At 40.9% G+C, this 17,579-nt stretch overlaps 1 protein-coding gene across 1 annotated transcript in view; it reads right to left on the bottom strand.

Annotated features, from left to right (window-relative positions):
• Positions 1-17,579, bottom strand: part of LOC147312023 (tomoregulin-2-like) — a 131,986-nt gene that overhangs the window by 26,442 nt on the left and 87,965 nt on the right. Inside the window, exon 5 of the mRNA XM_086265954.1 lies at positions 3,908-4,004. Within this exon, the coding sequence (XP_086122080.1) occupies positions 3,908-4,004 (97 nt within the window). The remainder of the gene's footprint in view (positions 1-3,907; positions 4,005-17,579) is intronic.

The following is a 17,579-nucleotide window of genomic DNA, read 5'->3' on the forward strand; positions in this document are numbered from 1 at the left end:
TTCTATTATACTGTCAGGATGTATAAAAATAATAATCAGGTTTTAAAACAACAAAAATTAAAGATGCAAATAGCAAACTGATAAATTCATTTTAAACAAAGCAAAAAATAAAAAGTGCAAAATCACGTCATCACCATCAGCAATTTATTTCAAAACAGCTTCTAGAATAGTTTTAACCATAGCCTTTATCCGGACCTCTAAATTGCTGCACACATTTCAGACCCTTTTCCATCAGGGTTTCACATAAATTTAGTTTTGTGACTCCGTAATGGCTGCAACCGCAGTTAGAAAAGCAACTGAGCAAATCACAGCTTTTTACGAGAAATTACAAATGTGGAAGTTGTGTACCTGTACTGAAGCCAAAAAAATCTGTGACAGGAAAATTGGTACAAAACAAGCACTGATGGGCTGTTTGGAACACTGCCAAGTTGAGACCTTGTGCATCCGGGTTGATTGGGACAATTGCTTGTTCTAACAACTGCAGCGTGTTATAGTGTAGCAGGACCAATATCCACAATAACACAATGAAATAATTTTTCACTTTCTCATCAGGTTTACCATTGTGTAAACCAATGACGGTACACAGAGTGCTTCGTTGCATAACAACAAATGACAAATTTGGTTTCTGGCACCAAACTAATCACCAATGTTGGGATGTGATTGACTGGAAGTCTTGCAGCGATGTTGGCGAGCTAACTTATAGCAAAAATGCAACTTTGTAATTACTTTATCTGACCACAGGACAGCTAAAGGAGCAATATAATAATATATAAAACTGCAATACAGTAATATCCACTGATTAAAATTCAAATTACAGTAAGGTGACAATATTGATACTGCTCTTCTGGCTGATAATCATGAAGCAATAACAGCAGCTAGTTAGCTTAAATATGTAAGAAAACTTCAGACCTAAGAATACATAAAATGGACATAGCCACCATAATATTCTTTGTTTGTGGACTAGTGATCATTTGTAACAGAAAACACTGTTATATTGCATAGAAAATGGTTGTAGCAATCACCATCTGTTAGTGCGCTATGAGATTGTACTCGTGTAGTGCACTTCCTCAGTGCTTTCCGAAAAGTACTGATGTTCAAGCATAGACTGTAATGCATCAAGGAAAAGGAGAGAAACATCTCAATATGAAGCGGCACTAGGCATTTGTTTTCATTAGTTTGGGAAAATATGCCGATATGCTATAACGATATGGAATATGCATATAACACAAAAATGTCTTTGTTATATTCAACTTGCATGAAAGAAATGAAAAAAAAAAGCAGAGAAAGTGGCTGAAAGTCTTGTTTTCATTTTGCCAATGAGCTTAATTTTTCTACAAAACAAGTAGTGAATGATCAGTGCTGATGTATAAAGGTACTTTCAACTGTTCTCTTTTCCCAAAGGGTTGCTACAATGGATGGATTTGAATAGTTTTCCAGGACTGGGACAGGGTTTGTGTCACATCCTGGTCTTGAACTGAGGATCACTCACATTTAAGGCAAAATGTGTTAACCACTACACTGTGGAGCCACAAACTAGTGCTAATGCATAAATAAAGTAATATTAGAATTTTACTAACTGAAACGAATCCCAGCACAGTGGAGTATTTATTGGCTGGTCTCTCTCTCATAGAGGGCCGAATGACTTGTGAGATAACTGCACTGAAAAGCATCAGCAAATGCCTTAGCGATGGTTAAATGTAGTAGACAGTTAGAGGCGTTCAAACATCAATCAATCAACGTCAATAATACATAACTCTAAGCCTTCACACAGTGAGTGTGATGCACCATAGTTCATAAATGTGTTCATCTCTTCCATAAATTCTTTTAACATGGGAGTGTATGTGGATTGTTGAGCTTCTGAAGCCAGCTTCAGGTGGATATCAAAGGAGGTGCAGTTTTAGAAACTTCTCCTGGGCTTTGTTTTTTAGGCCAGGAGTTTGTCATTTGATTAAAACTGAAAGCAGGAGGAAACAGTTAACATAGGCCTGTCCAAATATGGCAAAATCTTCTTACCAACCAACACCACTTAACCTCGCTAATTAGCTAATTAACGCTAATTAACAAGAAATAAACACGAAACTGAATAATTAAGTGACAACGAGACGCCACTTCATTCTGATTAAGGTCCCATATATCTGAGCGTTGCAGTGCTTTACATGGCAGCAAACAATTTGCAGAGGAAAATTATTCCTTAATTATTCATATCTGCATTTCTTGTGCGAAAATAGGAAAAATGTTTCACGTCACATCACTTTATCCTCACCTGGTATTTGATTACTTTCTTCTCTCTCCACTCATTGTTTCATCAGCTGACGGTTTGTTTGATTAAACTCAGCTGCCTCCTGATTGGAATAACCTGTCATTTTAATCAAAATGATCTTATATTATGCCAGTTGTTGGGTGCTGTTTGATGAAAATTACCTGCTGTTGGTTTGCAATTACCTTTCTGATTATTCGCCAGAAACATTCTTATCAAAACACCTTTGGGGCTTTTGAAAGATTAAAGGGTACTTGCTGTTCCTGTTTTTACAAGAAAGGACACTGAAATATTCATACGTCTGTTTATGTCAACTGCTTTTTTAACGAGATGCATTATTGACTTTCGCTGCCTCTCTCGCCCGTTGTCTCCTCCCTCCCTGCATTATGTAGAGTATAATTGTCTTTATTTCAGCTTGTGCTAAATATGCTCAAGGCTCCTCTTGCTTTAATGTTTTTGGTTTTCTGTGCACAAAACCATTGACAGCACTTTGCTGTTGTGACCTTATGGATTCTCCCTTTGGATATTAAGAAATTGCCAATAAATCAATTTATGTGCTTTAGCAGAATATTAAGGTGCATTTGTGGAAGTGGGAGGCATCAGGAGGAGTGGACTCCAGCTGTTCAGTATTTGCAACAGGGCTCAGAATGCATCATGAAGCCGTTCCTTGGCATTACGGTTATTGCACACCCGGGTACATTATCTTTCCATTACATCAAGCAGTTTGATAGAGTCATACTCTCAGGGCACTTCTAATTTCTAGCGGTACATCTGGGATTTCTTAGAAGCGCTACCTTCCTTTTTGCTGATACCAGCTGACGGTGTTCCACACCAAATCTGTACCGTCGGTTCATTTAAGCCTCATTCATGCTGCACAAAGCACTGATGCTTTCGCTGGAACAGTTGAGCCTTCTTCTAATTGGCTTCTGAACACGCGTGTTTTTATGTACCCCTGAGGATGTTTTTAGTGCTGCCTACTTGCTAATGCATGTGGGCGAGCCAAAAAACACATTACCTGCATCCATCTCATCTGCAGTAAATGGTTAAATCTATGACAAACGTTATTTCATCACTGAACTAGTTTTTCTTGTGTAAGTCAAAGTCATTTTTGGCCTGACATTGCCAAGTCCTGTAAGGATAGTAATTGGATTTCCAGAATAAGCGAAAATCTCCTTTCTCTCCCTGCCCTGCTCTAGTAATTGAGGTTAAATGAAATGGTCAGCCATGCACTAAACCTCAGTGGGTGTTCAGAACTGAGCGTCTGCAGGATAAAAGAGGGCTCTTATTTGAGTTCTTTGTGTTCAGACTTGCCAAAATGTCTCAAATAACAAACATAAGGGGTATATTTATGATGAAAATAACATGATTTGTGTGACAAGGCTTTGACAACATCAGTGATGTACCTCATCTGACTCACCATCACCAGTGAACCTATAATGAGTGAGGTTTTCTTGTGGTTGGCTGTACTGCACAAACTGTGACCTTGACCATGGCTTAGGTGAAGAGCCATTAGGTGATCACTGAGTGCAAGTTTGATTAAGTTGTGACCACTTCTCTAGAAGGAGTACTGATTCTTGTGGACTGTGGACCGACATGAGCTCACTGGCTTTAAAAACGGTAGATGCAAGCGTTTCGGTTGGGAACACTAACCATACATCTTCTGCGTCCACATCGCACTCTGCCCCAAACTGGCAAATGTCACAGGTGGACGTCTCCTTCAGCCCAGTCTCCGCTGAGCCCTCTCCTCCTGCAAGAAACAGAGGAAAACATGCGATGACTGATTCGTTGCTGCCATTTCTTCTCTTACTTGTTGTCTAAAAGCCAGCAGGCTCTTTCCAACCTCTCACAATGTGACCATGAGAAAGCAGACAAGTGCATTTACATTCTGCCATATCCCGTCATAATCCCAGCGAAGCTATCTCCTTCATCCATTCACTCTTACCCCCTTCCTCCACCCCTTTCGAGTCCCTCGCCTGACTCTCATCTATCTCTCTCAAATCCCCGCTGATCTCTTCGGAGTCCCTCTTTTATTTCATCTCGCTGATTTTCTCGCTCTGAGAGTGCGACGACTCTTTGGCGGCGGTGTAGGTACTGGCGTCAGGCTTATGGTGGCTTAGGGACCCCACCGGTGCATATCACGCCTCATGAGTGGCCGAAGGGGAGAAGAAAGGGGGGGAGAGAAAAGTAATCTGGCCAATCTCAAATTGCATTCTCCTACCACAGAGGATTCTGCACGCTCTTTCGTGCTTTTTCTCCCTTCCCTTCGGCCCTCTTCTCCATTAGACAAGCTCTATTTTTAAACTTACCAGGGCCCGTGGGGACAACTTTGGAAAAGAAGACGAAGAGGTGGAACTTGGCATCATTTCCCCATGTCATATCTTTAATCTCCCCAACACACACACACGCTTGCACAGACACCCACGCTGCTGCCACCACGCATTGCTCCCTTGTGTCACGTCTTTCATTTTCCCTTCAGAAACTTTTGTTATTTCTTGTGATCCCTCGCGACACGCTGGATTGAATTGGAAAGAACTCCGGTAGAAAGGTTTTAACCTGATTTTCCACTAAAAGGCTTAAGTTGAGTTTGACTCTTCTTTTAAGGTCAAAGTCAGTTAGGTCTGCTTTGTTTGACTGTTAACATGTGAAGTTCCTTATCCATAACTCTCAGCTTGAATTTTGTTGCTATTGGTCAGATTATCCCAACAGCTTTGTCCGTGCCTTTTGCTTGTGTCCAATCCCACAATGCAGCCTACAAGAGTGAAAACTTCTTTTGCTGAGGATGTTAAGCTCCTTTCAAATGCTCTGCCTTTGCTTTCGGTGTTTTCTTTTGAAGCTGCGTCTGATGCTGCTGCAGGTGTTAGACGGCAGCCATGGCAATGAGGCAGCATGTCCTCTGAATGCTGAACATCTGCAGTCATGTGAAAATATGTACATTTTGAATTCACTGCTTTACCTTCAGGTCACAGGGCTGGCAAGAATACAAAATGTGAAACGGTGTTGATGTTTAGCCATCGAGTTTAACGTGAATGCAGAGAGAAATCTTTTGCTTAGTTTGTCTTTTTAAACCTCTTTCAAGTTCCACTTTAGGTTAACTTTGAAATGCCTAATCAACAAATAGCACGCTTACTTTATAAATGCTTTAAAACATAGAAATTTTCTTTGTAAAAGTTTTGTTCACCTAATTCTGCAGTAAAAAAAAATCAGTAGATGACTTTGAACTAATAAATAAATCTTGGACTGGCTCTTTTATAGTGCTTTTCTACACCTGAGAACTCAAAAGTTCTTTATATAGCATTTCTCATTTACTCAAGCACTTTTTTTCATCTATATCTGCTCATATTTGAAAATATTCATCCTTTATCGTATTCTGGGTCTTTGTGTAACACTCACAGGTTGTCTTCAGTCTGAAACAAGATGTTTTAGCTTCCTAGCCTCTCTGGCTTGTCTTCTGATTGGCTCTGCACTGCAAACAGAACATTTGAACAGAAGTTGGCTGAACCTCCTTTAAAAGCACAGTTTTACAAATGTTTTATAAAGTATTCTTGCATCTGTATGATAGCTTAATGTATGTGAGAGTGGATATCCTTAGTACAGTCACAATATCAGACACACAGCTCTGGTGGTGAGCACAGAAGTTGGCTCAAAGAGTGCTACAACAGCTTGTTTCAGGCTGAACAAACTAAGGGCTACACCAAGGCTCAACACAGGATAAATAAGGATTATTTGAACTATAAATGCATGTACCAAAGGCACTCTAGTAGAAACCATGAATAAAAATATGGAACTATAAATAAATTGCCTCTTTAAAGTGATAATGTTCAGCTGTTATACTGATTTATTCCGGTGTATTTATCTTGTTCTTAGATATACAGTGTAACCAGAATGGACAAAACATGATGCCTGCCTACAAATTGCATTCAATTAAAAGTGTGTTGAGAGCCCTGTAAGAGTAAAATGTGTTATATAAATTCCAGTCAATGCACCACTTACAATTTACACCCTCAAAGGTAAACATTTATCTTGTTTTTAGCTGCTAAATAATATATTGATTAAAGTTTTTATCTTCTAACACATTTCTTCTTCCCTTTGGTAAGTCAAGCTCCAAAACTCCAGGAGTTTCACTTTGCACAATGTAACTCATTAGTATATTTTCTTTATATCCTCTTTGCTCTGGTAATTGCCATCTTGTTCAAATTCTTCAGTTTGCAAGTCAGAGGTGTTCTTATAAATCTACGTAAAGAATAGATGAGATGTATGCAATGCGCAACATCAGAGGCCGAATACAAAAAAATAAATAAAATCTGCTAACGTGCCCTTTAAAGCCCATTAACAGGAAAAAGAAATCCATGTCTGTGAATTCATATACTTCCAAGGACTTCTGTCAGTGTTGTTCTCAAGTGTTCAACAGCGCATAGCAGTTCAATTATATGGACTCGGGTTTTGTCTCACATCAGAGTTTAGCGTATTGTCAGCGCAGACACTCCAGCTGATTGAATTAGCCAGTTGTGACTCTTTGACCACTGATGTGAATGTAATTTCCCTTATTTCCACCTGTCATGTATGTTTTGGTGTGTGAAATTCTCTCTCCCTCTCTGTTACACACACACACACACACACACACACACACACACACACACACACACACACACACACACACACACACACACACACAGGTTGCAGCAATTTTCAGTTCTTGGAGGCACCAGAACTAGCCAGCCTCTCCAGCCTTTCTGTACTCTGTCAAATGATCAGCTTCGAATAAAGGCTTGTGGGCAGGCGAGCATGTAAGCTCTCCCACGACTCTACTCTCCCACAATTGCACACGGGAGAAGGAGAGGGAGACAGAGAGAGCGAGCCCATGCATGTTTCTGTATCGCCCGCTTGTATTTCTTACATGTGTATTCGCGCATACATGGCACAGATGCCAGGATTATCTCCATGCCTGCTTCTTTCTGTCCTTTTCTCCATAGAACTGCAGCCAACACTTCACGCACTTTTCCCCAGATCCCCATTCTCAGTATTGCAGACACAATTACCAAAAGCAACTTGGGACAGGCAGTATTTTCCACATTCCAAATCCCCGATAGAGTCTCATGTAGCACTAACACAACATCTCCCGTGTTTCTGTGCCTGCTAATCCCAGGAATCAGGAGACACAGCTGCGTAATAACTGAAATGATTAGCCCCTCTGCTGCCCCCACAATCACCCCCCACCGGCTCCTACATCACCTAATATCGATCCATGCCTGGACCAGAGCGGTCGACCGGCCTCCTCTATGAGTAAGATCCTATAGCCTCACCTTCATCTCTAACAAAACCTGCCTTCCCTTTGTTTTAATGCTTTCAGGCTAAATAAACACATGAAATGTAGATTTTGTGCAAGACTACAGCAAAAGGAGAGAAGAAGGCACAGAAAGAAGAGAGAAGGGACGTTTAGGATTAAGTTACTAGGCAGAGAAGAAGAGATCAGAGTGAAAAATGTGCGTTAAAGGGGAGATAAGCAGGATAAGAGATAAAATGACAGAGGAGTAAAAAAATGGTGGATCAGTCACAAAGGTGCTGTGGACCTTCATCCGGGGGTTAGAGAGCATTCTTAATCCCCTTAGTACTGTGTATGGAGATTAGCCATGCATGCATCCACGGAAATTCACATAAAAAAAAAACAGCAGAATTCATCACTCCACTGGTGGCGCTAGCTATGCATTCTCCAGGCTGCCGTAGAAAAAACGGTTTGCTGCAAGGGAGGACACCAGCGACAAGCCTGGAGCTCATTTAACTGCAGCAGCCGCCTGAGTCAGTGTGCTGAAAGCAGGCGCTGGTCGATTTGTTCGGCTCCTGTAACTTGTGAAATAAAAGCAGGGACATCCAGTGTGCAGTCCCTGAAGCATATTTGTGATTCTGGGTGAATTGCAACTGAGGTCTAGCAGTTAACCACAATCATTTCTCACGCAGATTGTGACTTTACGAGCATATTATGACAAAAGGAACATTGCCGTCCAATCTAGTGGTGACATTTTTGTGCAAATGTGAACACAGTTTATTCACCGCCAACAGCAAATAGATCAGCTGCACAGATGTAGCTGTTAACTACCAACATATGTAGCAACTGTGCGTTTCTGCGACTGCACACACGCTTTCGAATCTATAATAATAATTTCCCACCAGTACGCGCTCATTTCGTTTTGTTTTTTATTACCTACAAATGTTCATGAACTGGAGTCACAAAGATCAGGACAACATGTTCTTTACGCATTTCAGTTAAAACATTTTCAATTCACATCCTCCGCTGAAAATTTGCATTTGTCTATTTGTGCTGTGTGTCTTTCTGTTGGCTTCATTTGCAATGACGACACATCTAAAATTCACTTTGCATTCAGTCTAAACACACCTTGTGACACAATCGTGTTTAAAGTACCTATCAGAGAACTAGCATGTGAACTAAATTTAAACACATTCAAAGGAAAGGCTGATGTGGAGCCACCGAACAACACACAAAGGCACTGAATAGTAAAGCAAAAATATAAGTAGAGGATAAGTAGCCCGTCCTCCAAAAATGTCCACGAATGATCGGCTCTGAATGAGCTACAGGCTTTCATAGCTGAGATAGGACCTGCTAATGCTGGAGTGATTTTGCCTGCCATTGCTTTATGCCTATCAAAAACGAGGCTAGTATTTGCCAGAAGACTTAGCAGAGACTCGGTGAAAGAGGGTTATATGGTTAAAAAAAAAAACTCTGCAGCCCAGATTATGACAGTAACACTGGATCTGAGTGTGATGACTTAAAAACAACCATCTCTGTCTCAGACCGATCCAGATTTCACGCTCCCCTGATAGAGCTCAAGTCCTTTGGCAAGCGAAAATAGAGGACAAATTGCATCGTCCAGATGTGCCAAGCAGATAGAGACCTATTGATATTGGCCCAGGGCTGTAACGGCTGCCAAAAGCGCCTCTACTAACTATTGACTTGAGTGGTGGGAGTGTTACTTTTGTGTTCTTTGTTGCTCTTATTTTCTTTCTTCCTCCCTCTCATGCTCTTCCTCTCCCCCTTGGTTGAATCTCAGCTTATAACCATGCATTGGTCAGAGGGCCCGGTGGCGCCAGTGTCCGGCAGCCTCACCTCTGTCAGTGCGCCCCAGGATGGCTGTGGCTACAATGTAGCTTGCCATCACCAGTGTGTGAATGTGTGTGTGAATGGGTGGATGACAGGTTGTGTAAAGCACTTTGGGGTCCTTAGGGACTAGAAAAGCGCTATACAAATACAGGCCATTATTCCTGAATGAGCATATTCTCCACCACATGTGCGACAGTGTGGTGCAGTTGCATCTTTCTTCATGTCGATGCATTAGTGAAATAAGAAGGAGATTAAGAGAGAACAGAGGTGGGGGTCGTTGATTTGAGCGAGCGTACAGAGGGAACAAGAGACAGGCACAGGCTTGCACAAACAATAAGACAAACACGCAAGCACGCACGCGCAAAGACACACACCCAACGCGCCCATCATTGGGATGATGAATGAAGCCCACACAGCCCTGGAAAACAGAGCAGGACCAATACGACCTTGGTTGCAAACACACTGGGGAGAGATGGAGTGTGGTGGAGAGGGATGAGAGAGAGATGGAGGCTGATATATCCTACATGTGGCTGTGTGTGGCTGCTGAAACATACTGGGACGACCCCACATTTTGCTGTTACTGCAGAACGCCTCTTCAAATGGTTCTGTTTACAAAATGAGGCTTAAAACTTTTCTTTTTGATAGTTAGTGTTGGATCAAGTGACAACTCCCTTAGTTACACTGCAATAGGTCTGTGCTGCTGGTGTTTCTTCTTCACTCCCATCTTTATACATCACTTTACATCATTATTTATTATTAATCTCTGGCTCTCTTCCACAGCATGTCTTTTTGTCCTTTCTCCCTCCGATCACCCCCCAACCAGTCACAGCACATGGCTGCCTCTCCCTGAGCCTGGTTCTGCTGGAGGTTTCTTCCTGTTAAATGTTTTTTTTCTTTCCCACTTTTGACAAGTAATTGCTCAAAGGGGGTTGTTTGATTGTCGGGGTTTGATCTATATTATAGTGGGGTCTCTACCTTACAATATAAAGCACCTTGAGGTGACTGCTGTTGTAATTTGGCACTATGTAAATAAAGCTGAATTGAATTGCGTCTAGAATTTAGATCTAACATGTTTACTGCAATTTATTTAAACCCCCTGTTTATTTGGCTAAGATGGAAGGATGTTTTGGCCATATATTGTAATAACAAAATATAATATTACATAATTAATAAGGATTGAGAGCAGAAAAATTGCAAAAGTAAAAATGATTGTGGAAAATGTGACGATGCCTAATCAGTGATAAGGGAAGTTGGCTTACAAAGAAATATATAAAAGGTTTGAATGTTGGGAAACCTTTGATTAGTGGTTCAAACTAATGGTAATATGTCAACTGTTAGTTACAGTCAGTTAAAGTTATTTATGTTCAGCCATCAACATGTTGTTGTAAATAACATGGGCTTGTTTCATTTGATTATTTAAAGTGTCCATGTTTTGACATTTGGACTTTTAAGCATATGACAAATGACACAGCTGACTGATTACTAATTATATTTAGATGTTGAAACGAATGCGGTTAAGGTTAGGTTAATTGGTGATTATAAATTGATTATAGGTGTAAGTGTGAGTCCTGTGGTACCAAGACTGGACCTGTCAGACTGGACAGGTCTAGGCTTCAGCTGAGACATTAGTCTGTCAAGTAGGATTTTTCAAAGTACACATCATAAACTTAATCAAGAGCTGTGCATTAATGTTTTTAGTTATGTGTACCTAATGAATTACACCTTATCCAAATGCTTAGTTGGACTGCGTGCGCCAAATGTCCTGTGTACAGGCTACTAAATATATGTACCATGCCAGCAAAACAAAATTATGCCTACTGGCAGGTGTGATAAATCTAACCAAGGGCTGTTTTCTTCCCGTAAAACGACATGCGATCCATGAAAAGTGATCCAGGAAGCAATGAACATGAGCTAAGTAGCTGATAATGGCCTGGGATGATGATACAGAATCTATTGTACAGTATCACTGTATCAACATCGCAGTGCAACCTTGCACACAGTTTGAACCCTGCCTCATTTAAGATGTAATCTCTCTGTTGTGTGGAGAGCTCCATTAAAATTAGACCGTGCTGACAATTAAACTATGAAAGCCATCAATCAAAATGACATTATCTACGGGGACACTGCCCCAAGTGGCTGATCTGACAGGGCGAGCTGGGCCAGAGTACAGAAGACAGCCAAATAATCCATAAACATAATGGACATCAATATTGAAAAGATGACAGATGAGACTGCCGACAGAGGCCAGGATTCAATTTCTATTCTTTTTTTTGCTGTGGGAGACCATATCGCGTTTCACAAAGTCATTTGTCAGCCATAAGGCCAGTGAGGAGAAGCCAAGCTTCTCCAACATGTGAGCCAAGGGCGGTTGTTCCACTGACGCAAATGGCAAAATGAATCAGGCATGGGACAATAATGACAGTGATATAAATAATGAAACCATCAAAGTGTTTGGTGGACATTGGCACAGAAACACATCATGTGAACTACAGTGACATAACATAAAACCGATTAAGCTATATTTTCTAAGGCTGTGAATGAGCGTATTTTATTTGCAGTCAAATAATTAAAAGGCGAAACTCTTCTTAAGCTCTGGGAGCTTCTTTTATTAACAGTGCGAGCCGGCAAAAAAATTGCTTGCAAATAATTTACATGTGGAAGCAGAAAAGAAAAGATTTACTTCCAGTCTCGAACTGATCCAGCCGGAGTTCAAGGATCCTCGTTCTCCAGCTGGTTTGAGAAATGGGCTTCTCCTTCAGAAAAGATCGATTGTTAACATGATTGTTTATCACTGCAAGTAATCCATGCACCAACGAAGAAGCAGTGCTGTTGGACTGCATTGGGTTTGCCACGACAAATTTTGCTCGCCGGAGTCTGACCTGATCACACAATAAGTCAGACAGTGTCCACACCAGGATAGATTCACTACTGGTTTTATCATTATTATAATCCAATTGCAAATAATTTGCAATTAAAGAGATGATAAACATGCACAAACCCGGCCCTACCCTGTAACAATGGGATAAAATATGATTTGAATTCTCACTTGACCCTGTAAGAAGCACAGAAACAGAAGATATATTTTATTGTATAGTAATAAAGTTGTGTTGCTGGAGTTCTGAATTTACTAAGGAGTGATACTTGACTGTGATATGACAAGCTGCAATATTTGAGCTTAACTTTTGTGAGCATGCTGACCTGATGTTTCTCCAAAACCACAGTTTGATTTTTTTTTTTTTCGGAAAGGAAAAAATAATAAAAAAGAAGCAGTTTTAAGTAGGCATAAGAAATTCCACATGGGTCTCATAGTATTAGCATTAAGAAACCAAGAGACCAAACTGCTGATGTTTGTATTATTTTTGGATTTGTATTCAGCCTCAGTTTCAGAATTGTTCCACCCCTAATGCTAACAAATGAGGTAGCAGTAATCCCTTATAGCAGCCACTCTGGAAATCATTAAAGGGAAATGCTCATTTCCAAATCCATATGTTTTTATTCTTGGACTCTACTAGAGTAGCTTTGCATGTTTCACAGTGCAAAATAATCCTTATTTATTGCACACCAGTTTTGACAAAGATTTTGCAAGGCTGTACAAGAAAAGCCTGCTTAAATCTTTCTGTGAATGTTTGCAAAGATCTACAAAGGATTATTCCTGAATACCCAGATCCACAGCGCCATGTCAAAGTACCATTCCTCGCCTAACCAAGAGCAAAGTTCGGCCACGAATGAGACTCAAGCTGCTCCTGGACCGAGGTCAGCCTAACTGGTAGTGGGAGAGACAAACAAGTCAGCCAGATCATTCTCACAGTGCTGTGGTTATGTAAGACTTAACTCCATGAATTTTGTCCGTCAATGTGCATGCATCACATAAACCTGCCAAAATTGAAAGTGCAATACACACACGGTGACCTCTGTCGAAATCCCACAAATGCTAGGCACAGCTTCAGCCAGGTAAAACTTCTATCAGCAATAACAAAGGGGATGTTAATGTAACATAATCCATAAACAATGTTCCCAACTGGGTCAGAGCCTTTATGAGTGGATTAAAAATATGAATTATGGTTCTAAAACTCCATCTCTCCCTGCTTTAAGAGGATTAGATCACACATTCTGTTCTCCTCACACCCAAATGGCCCAGGATGTGTCACCTACAGTCTCTGTAGTCAACCAGAGCTCAGGGGAAGTGCATTCAGGTTACTAACATAGGACTTTAGTGTATGTTTTATATATGTGATTTCACTATATTCACTTGTTGGAAAACAACAACAACAAAAAACCCACAGGTATTAAAACTCTTTACTAATTAAAATAATTATGACTTAATTGAAGGCATCTAAACATCCATCCATCCATCCATCTTCATCCGCTTTGTCCGGGGCCGGGTCGCGGGGGCAGCAGCGGGCAGGGGCGGGGGCCTCTTTGCTTAGGCTGCTGCTTAGGCATCTAAACAGAACAAATAATAATGGCACGTGCTGCAGTCTTACGAGAGAAACATACCATAAAATTAGGATTCATAAAGTAACACTGAGAACTTGGAAGAACATTATTTCACACTGCACTGATTCCCCAACAACAGAGTGTGGAATCAGCTTTTGTGCCGTTTCCCTGCATATTTGCAGCGGTTTACACCGACCTTTTTCTGAGCAGCCCCTTCCTTTGTTGTGTCCCAGCTTTTAATCCGGAAATATGCTAAACTAGCCTAAAGCAAGTCACATTGGGCTTTAAATAAGACAGGGAGAAGGCGCTGCACACTGCTCCCTCTTTAAGAGGACACCCATCTATTTTAAGTTTGTTATCACTAATGCGTTATGACAAAGCAACATTCTGGTCCAAAGCACTTACTGTCTATTAAGGTGAAAAAATGGATTAAAAAAAAAATCAACCTCACAAAATCATTCACGCCTTTGTGTCTGCTTAATTTCAGTTCCATTTAATTTGATTCAAATGTGACAGCTAGCACCATCGGGGCAAATATGCAAGCAGTCTCCATTACTTAGCCAATGATTTTCTTTCTTGGTGTATACTTCCCTCCATCATGCCATTGTTTGTCCTCATATACACAGCCCACAAGGATTCTGAATTTCCAAGCCATATCTCACATCAGCATGCTCGTTGGAAATTCAATTAATTTCCCTCTCAGCTTGCACTAGCAGCTAGGCCTCTCTAACCTTGGCATATTTACACTCAAGCCCCTGCACAAGGTGAAGAATATACAGGAATGAGCTGGCAGCGAGTAACACTCTCTCTGTGTCTCTGGCTTTTTCTATCCGACCCTTGTGGAAAATTGTGATGCACTCTGGTTTGTTGAGTGGTCCTTCTGCAAAAATATCGTGTCCTATGCGGCTTGTTTGGGACACAAGTAGCCCACCTGGACCAATGCTACAGTGTGAAGCTTCCGTGGATAGGTACTGTGGCACACTTCATCCTACTGTGATGGTGTAAAGTTACCTAAATATATTAAGGCAACATTTTAAATGTCTGCTAATTAGATCTTAGCTCATAACAACACAGACAGGCATTATTCTGGCTTGACAGGGGGCTACAAAACTAAGTAAAGCAGGCATAAACATGTCAATCAGGCACAGTGTGTACACATCCACGGTGCTGAGAAGTGATCTAATTAGGTATATGAAGTGGAAACACCTGTAGGGTGAGGCCTCTAAGCATCTCGACAATACAAAATCCTGTAATGTTTTTATTCAACCTGACAAAAACTACAGCTCCTGCACATTTTCCATGTGCAGCTTAAATGAGGCAATCATTTGGCCAAGTACACTTCATCCCTTTTTCATTTATTTTTGGTGACGCTTAATGAAAAGTCTTTGCATGTGTTTGCCTCATCTATGTAGTGGCAGCAGGGAAAGAAGCTGTTGGCATGTCTCTGTCTATTAAGCTTGCAGACAAACAAGACACATGTTAAAATGTCTATAAAACCATGCATAAAAATCAAAATTTGTGACTTAATGGGGAGTTATGTTCCTCAGTAGGTGAAGGGATGTTATACAGAGACAGACACAGAGAAAGTAAATTAGAACATTTCTCAAAATGTCACACTGTTCCTTTAAATTAATTCCTTAGGCAGCATCGGATGATAGCAAAAAAGAATGATATTTTACCCATTAATGGCCCAGTCGCACCGGAGAAATATATGACAGCTACGTTCTTGTCACAAGGAAGGATCATTAAGGGTGATTTCACTATTTCTGGAGGAATTTCTGCAACAGATTTGTGATTTTCCCCAATTTATCACAGTTGATCTCAGTATCAACAAACAGATTGCGTCTAATTACCAACTTGAGCATGTTCAATCACAAACTGCTAGCAGACTGACTCTGTCTTATTAACATATAATCGTGACCTTGATGCACCAAAGTTGCTTTGAAAAGTGTCAGAGACCTCTGACCAAGTGGTCAGAGACCTCGTCCCTGTCTTTGCAGCAACTACTTCAAAGTCAATGAGACTGCAAGTTAGTGTACATGGTTACAATGATTTTGGCTGTGTCATGGTCCCTAATGTGACTGCAGCATAATGACCACAACCCAGCATCATATTTACATTTACAGAAAGTGAACAGCCAAGTTCAATCAGTGTGTAAACAAGTTATGCTGAGCCATAGCCTCTCTCATTTAAGATTAGTTTAAAATGACCCATTCATGCTAATTTATACCAATTATATTCCCAATGATAGGCTCCAAAAATGACTGCGGACAGCCAATTGAGCCAAAGCAGTGCAGTAAAGGTATTGTAGTGCAAAAATACACATGTACATTTCCTTCATGTTGCCACAGGAATTAACATGTATTAAGGCGTTTCTACCAACATCTCTTGTTTTTGTTCTTTATAGATCTTAATGACGCGTTTCTCCTGGCTAACCAGACAGCTCTCAGTTGGTCCATGTTTTGCAGAAGAGGAGTCAAATGACATGTCAGATGCTCCCTTTCATGTCTGTGTTCACATACCCTGAAGCAGGAAGCCAGAGTTGACAAAGAAAGCCGATAACCCCGACACATAATGCCCTTTATTTTTGACTGTGGTTTTAGGTCAAAGAAAGCCAGACTATGTTGAACTTTCTTTGTTGTGCACCCCTCAGAAGACCACTGAACACAAGCTGTCTGACTGTCGGAGCTGTGACTGCATGTTTCTGTCACCTTAGCTAATAGTGCTACTTCGATTTTCTGGAGCTGCTAACACTCTGGTCTGGTGAAAAGCTAGACCAAAGGTATCATCCAGCTCCATCTGGAACTCGAGACAAATCCATTCATATTTTAATGCTTACCCATGTCCTGCCACTCAGCTGGCAACACACCAGGCTTCTTGCCTTGCAAGTGGCGAGCCCACATGGCAAACCAACAAGACAGCAGCTGACTAATGACTGTTTCTGTAAGCTAATGCTGCGTTTGACCAGCAGTGTAATTATATACTGTGTCATTTGTTGTTGTTATTACTGAGGCTGCAGCAACACAAGCAGCTTTTGTTTGGTTGCTGAGTAGCTGATAATGACGACAGTACATGATATAAATATGCTCAAGCACAATATCAGTATGTGCTTCTTGTATGGTAGTTAGACACCTTTAGCTATGCTACAAGGAGTTCTTTTAAAATTCCCTAAAAAGGATTACCTGATTAACAGCAGAAGTTGCACTTTAAATCTGTCTGTGGCTGTCACTAGGGTGGGAAGAAGCCAAAATGACAGCAAAAGAGAGCTAGGATACCACATTCTGAGTTAGACAGCATGTACTTTGTGTGAATCTCTATAGCTATGAGCAGTGTTGGGGAGTAACGGAATACATGTACCGCCGTTACGTATTTAAAATACAAAATATGAGTAACTGTATTCCGTTACAGTTACCGTTTAAAAAGGTGGTATTCAGAATACAGTTACTTTGTTGAAATAAATGGATTACACTGCGGTACTTTCCTGTTTCATTTTGTCGCGGGTCAGGACTGTTTGGGTTTTGTTTGACAGCTATGTTCTGTTGTTCCAGGCGGCAGCGTTACGGTTGCCATGGTTACAGGGCGACGCTCTCTCTCTCTCGCGCGGCTGTGTGTTTCCTGGGTGAGAGAGCACCTTTTTGTTGTTGTTGTTGTTGTGCTAAGCTAACAGGCAGAATGCTACAAGAATAGCTCAAAAGAATGTAGCCTCATGGGCAGTATAGTCCGTGTTGCAGGGAGAATGGACTGCCATACACGTTATGTGTCTGTGAGCAAGAG

The sequence above is a fragment of the Aulonocara sp. 'chitande type north' Nkhata Bay genome, linkage group LG16, assembly GCF_057382095.1.
Source record: "Aulonocara sp. 'chitande type north' Nkhata Bay isolate Kocher_YH1m ecotype deep benthic linkage group LG16, A_spYH_male_GT1.1, whole genome shotgun sequence".
NCBI classification, from domain to species: Eukaryota; Metazoa; Chordata; class Actinopteri; order Cichliformes; family Cichlidae; genus Aulonocara; species Aulonocara sp. 'chitande type north' Nkhata Bay.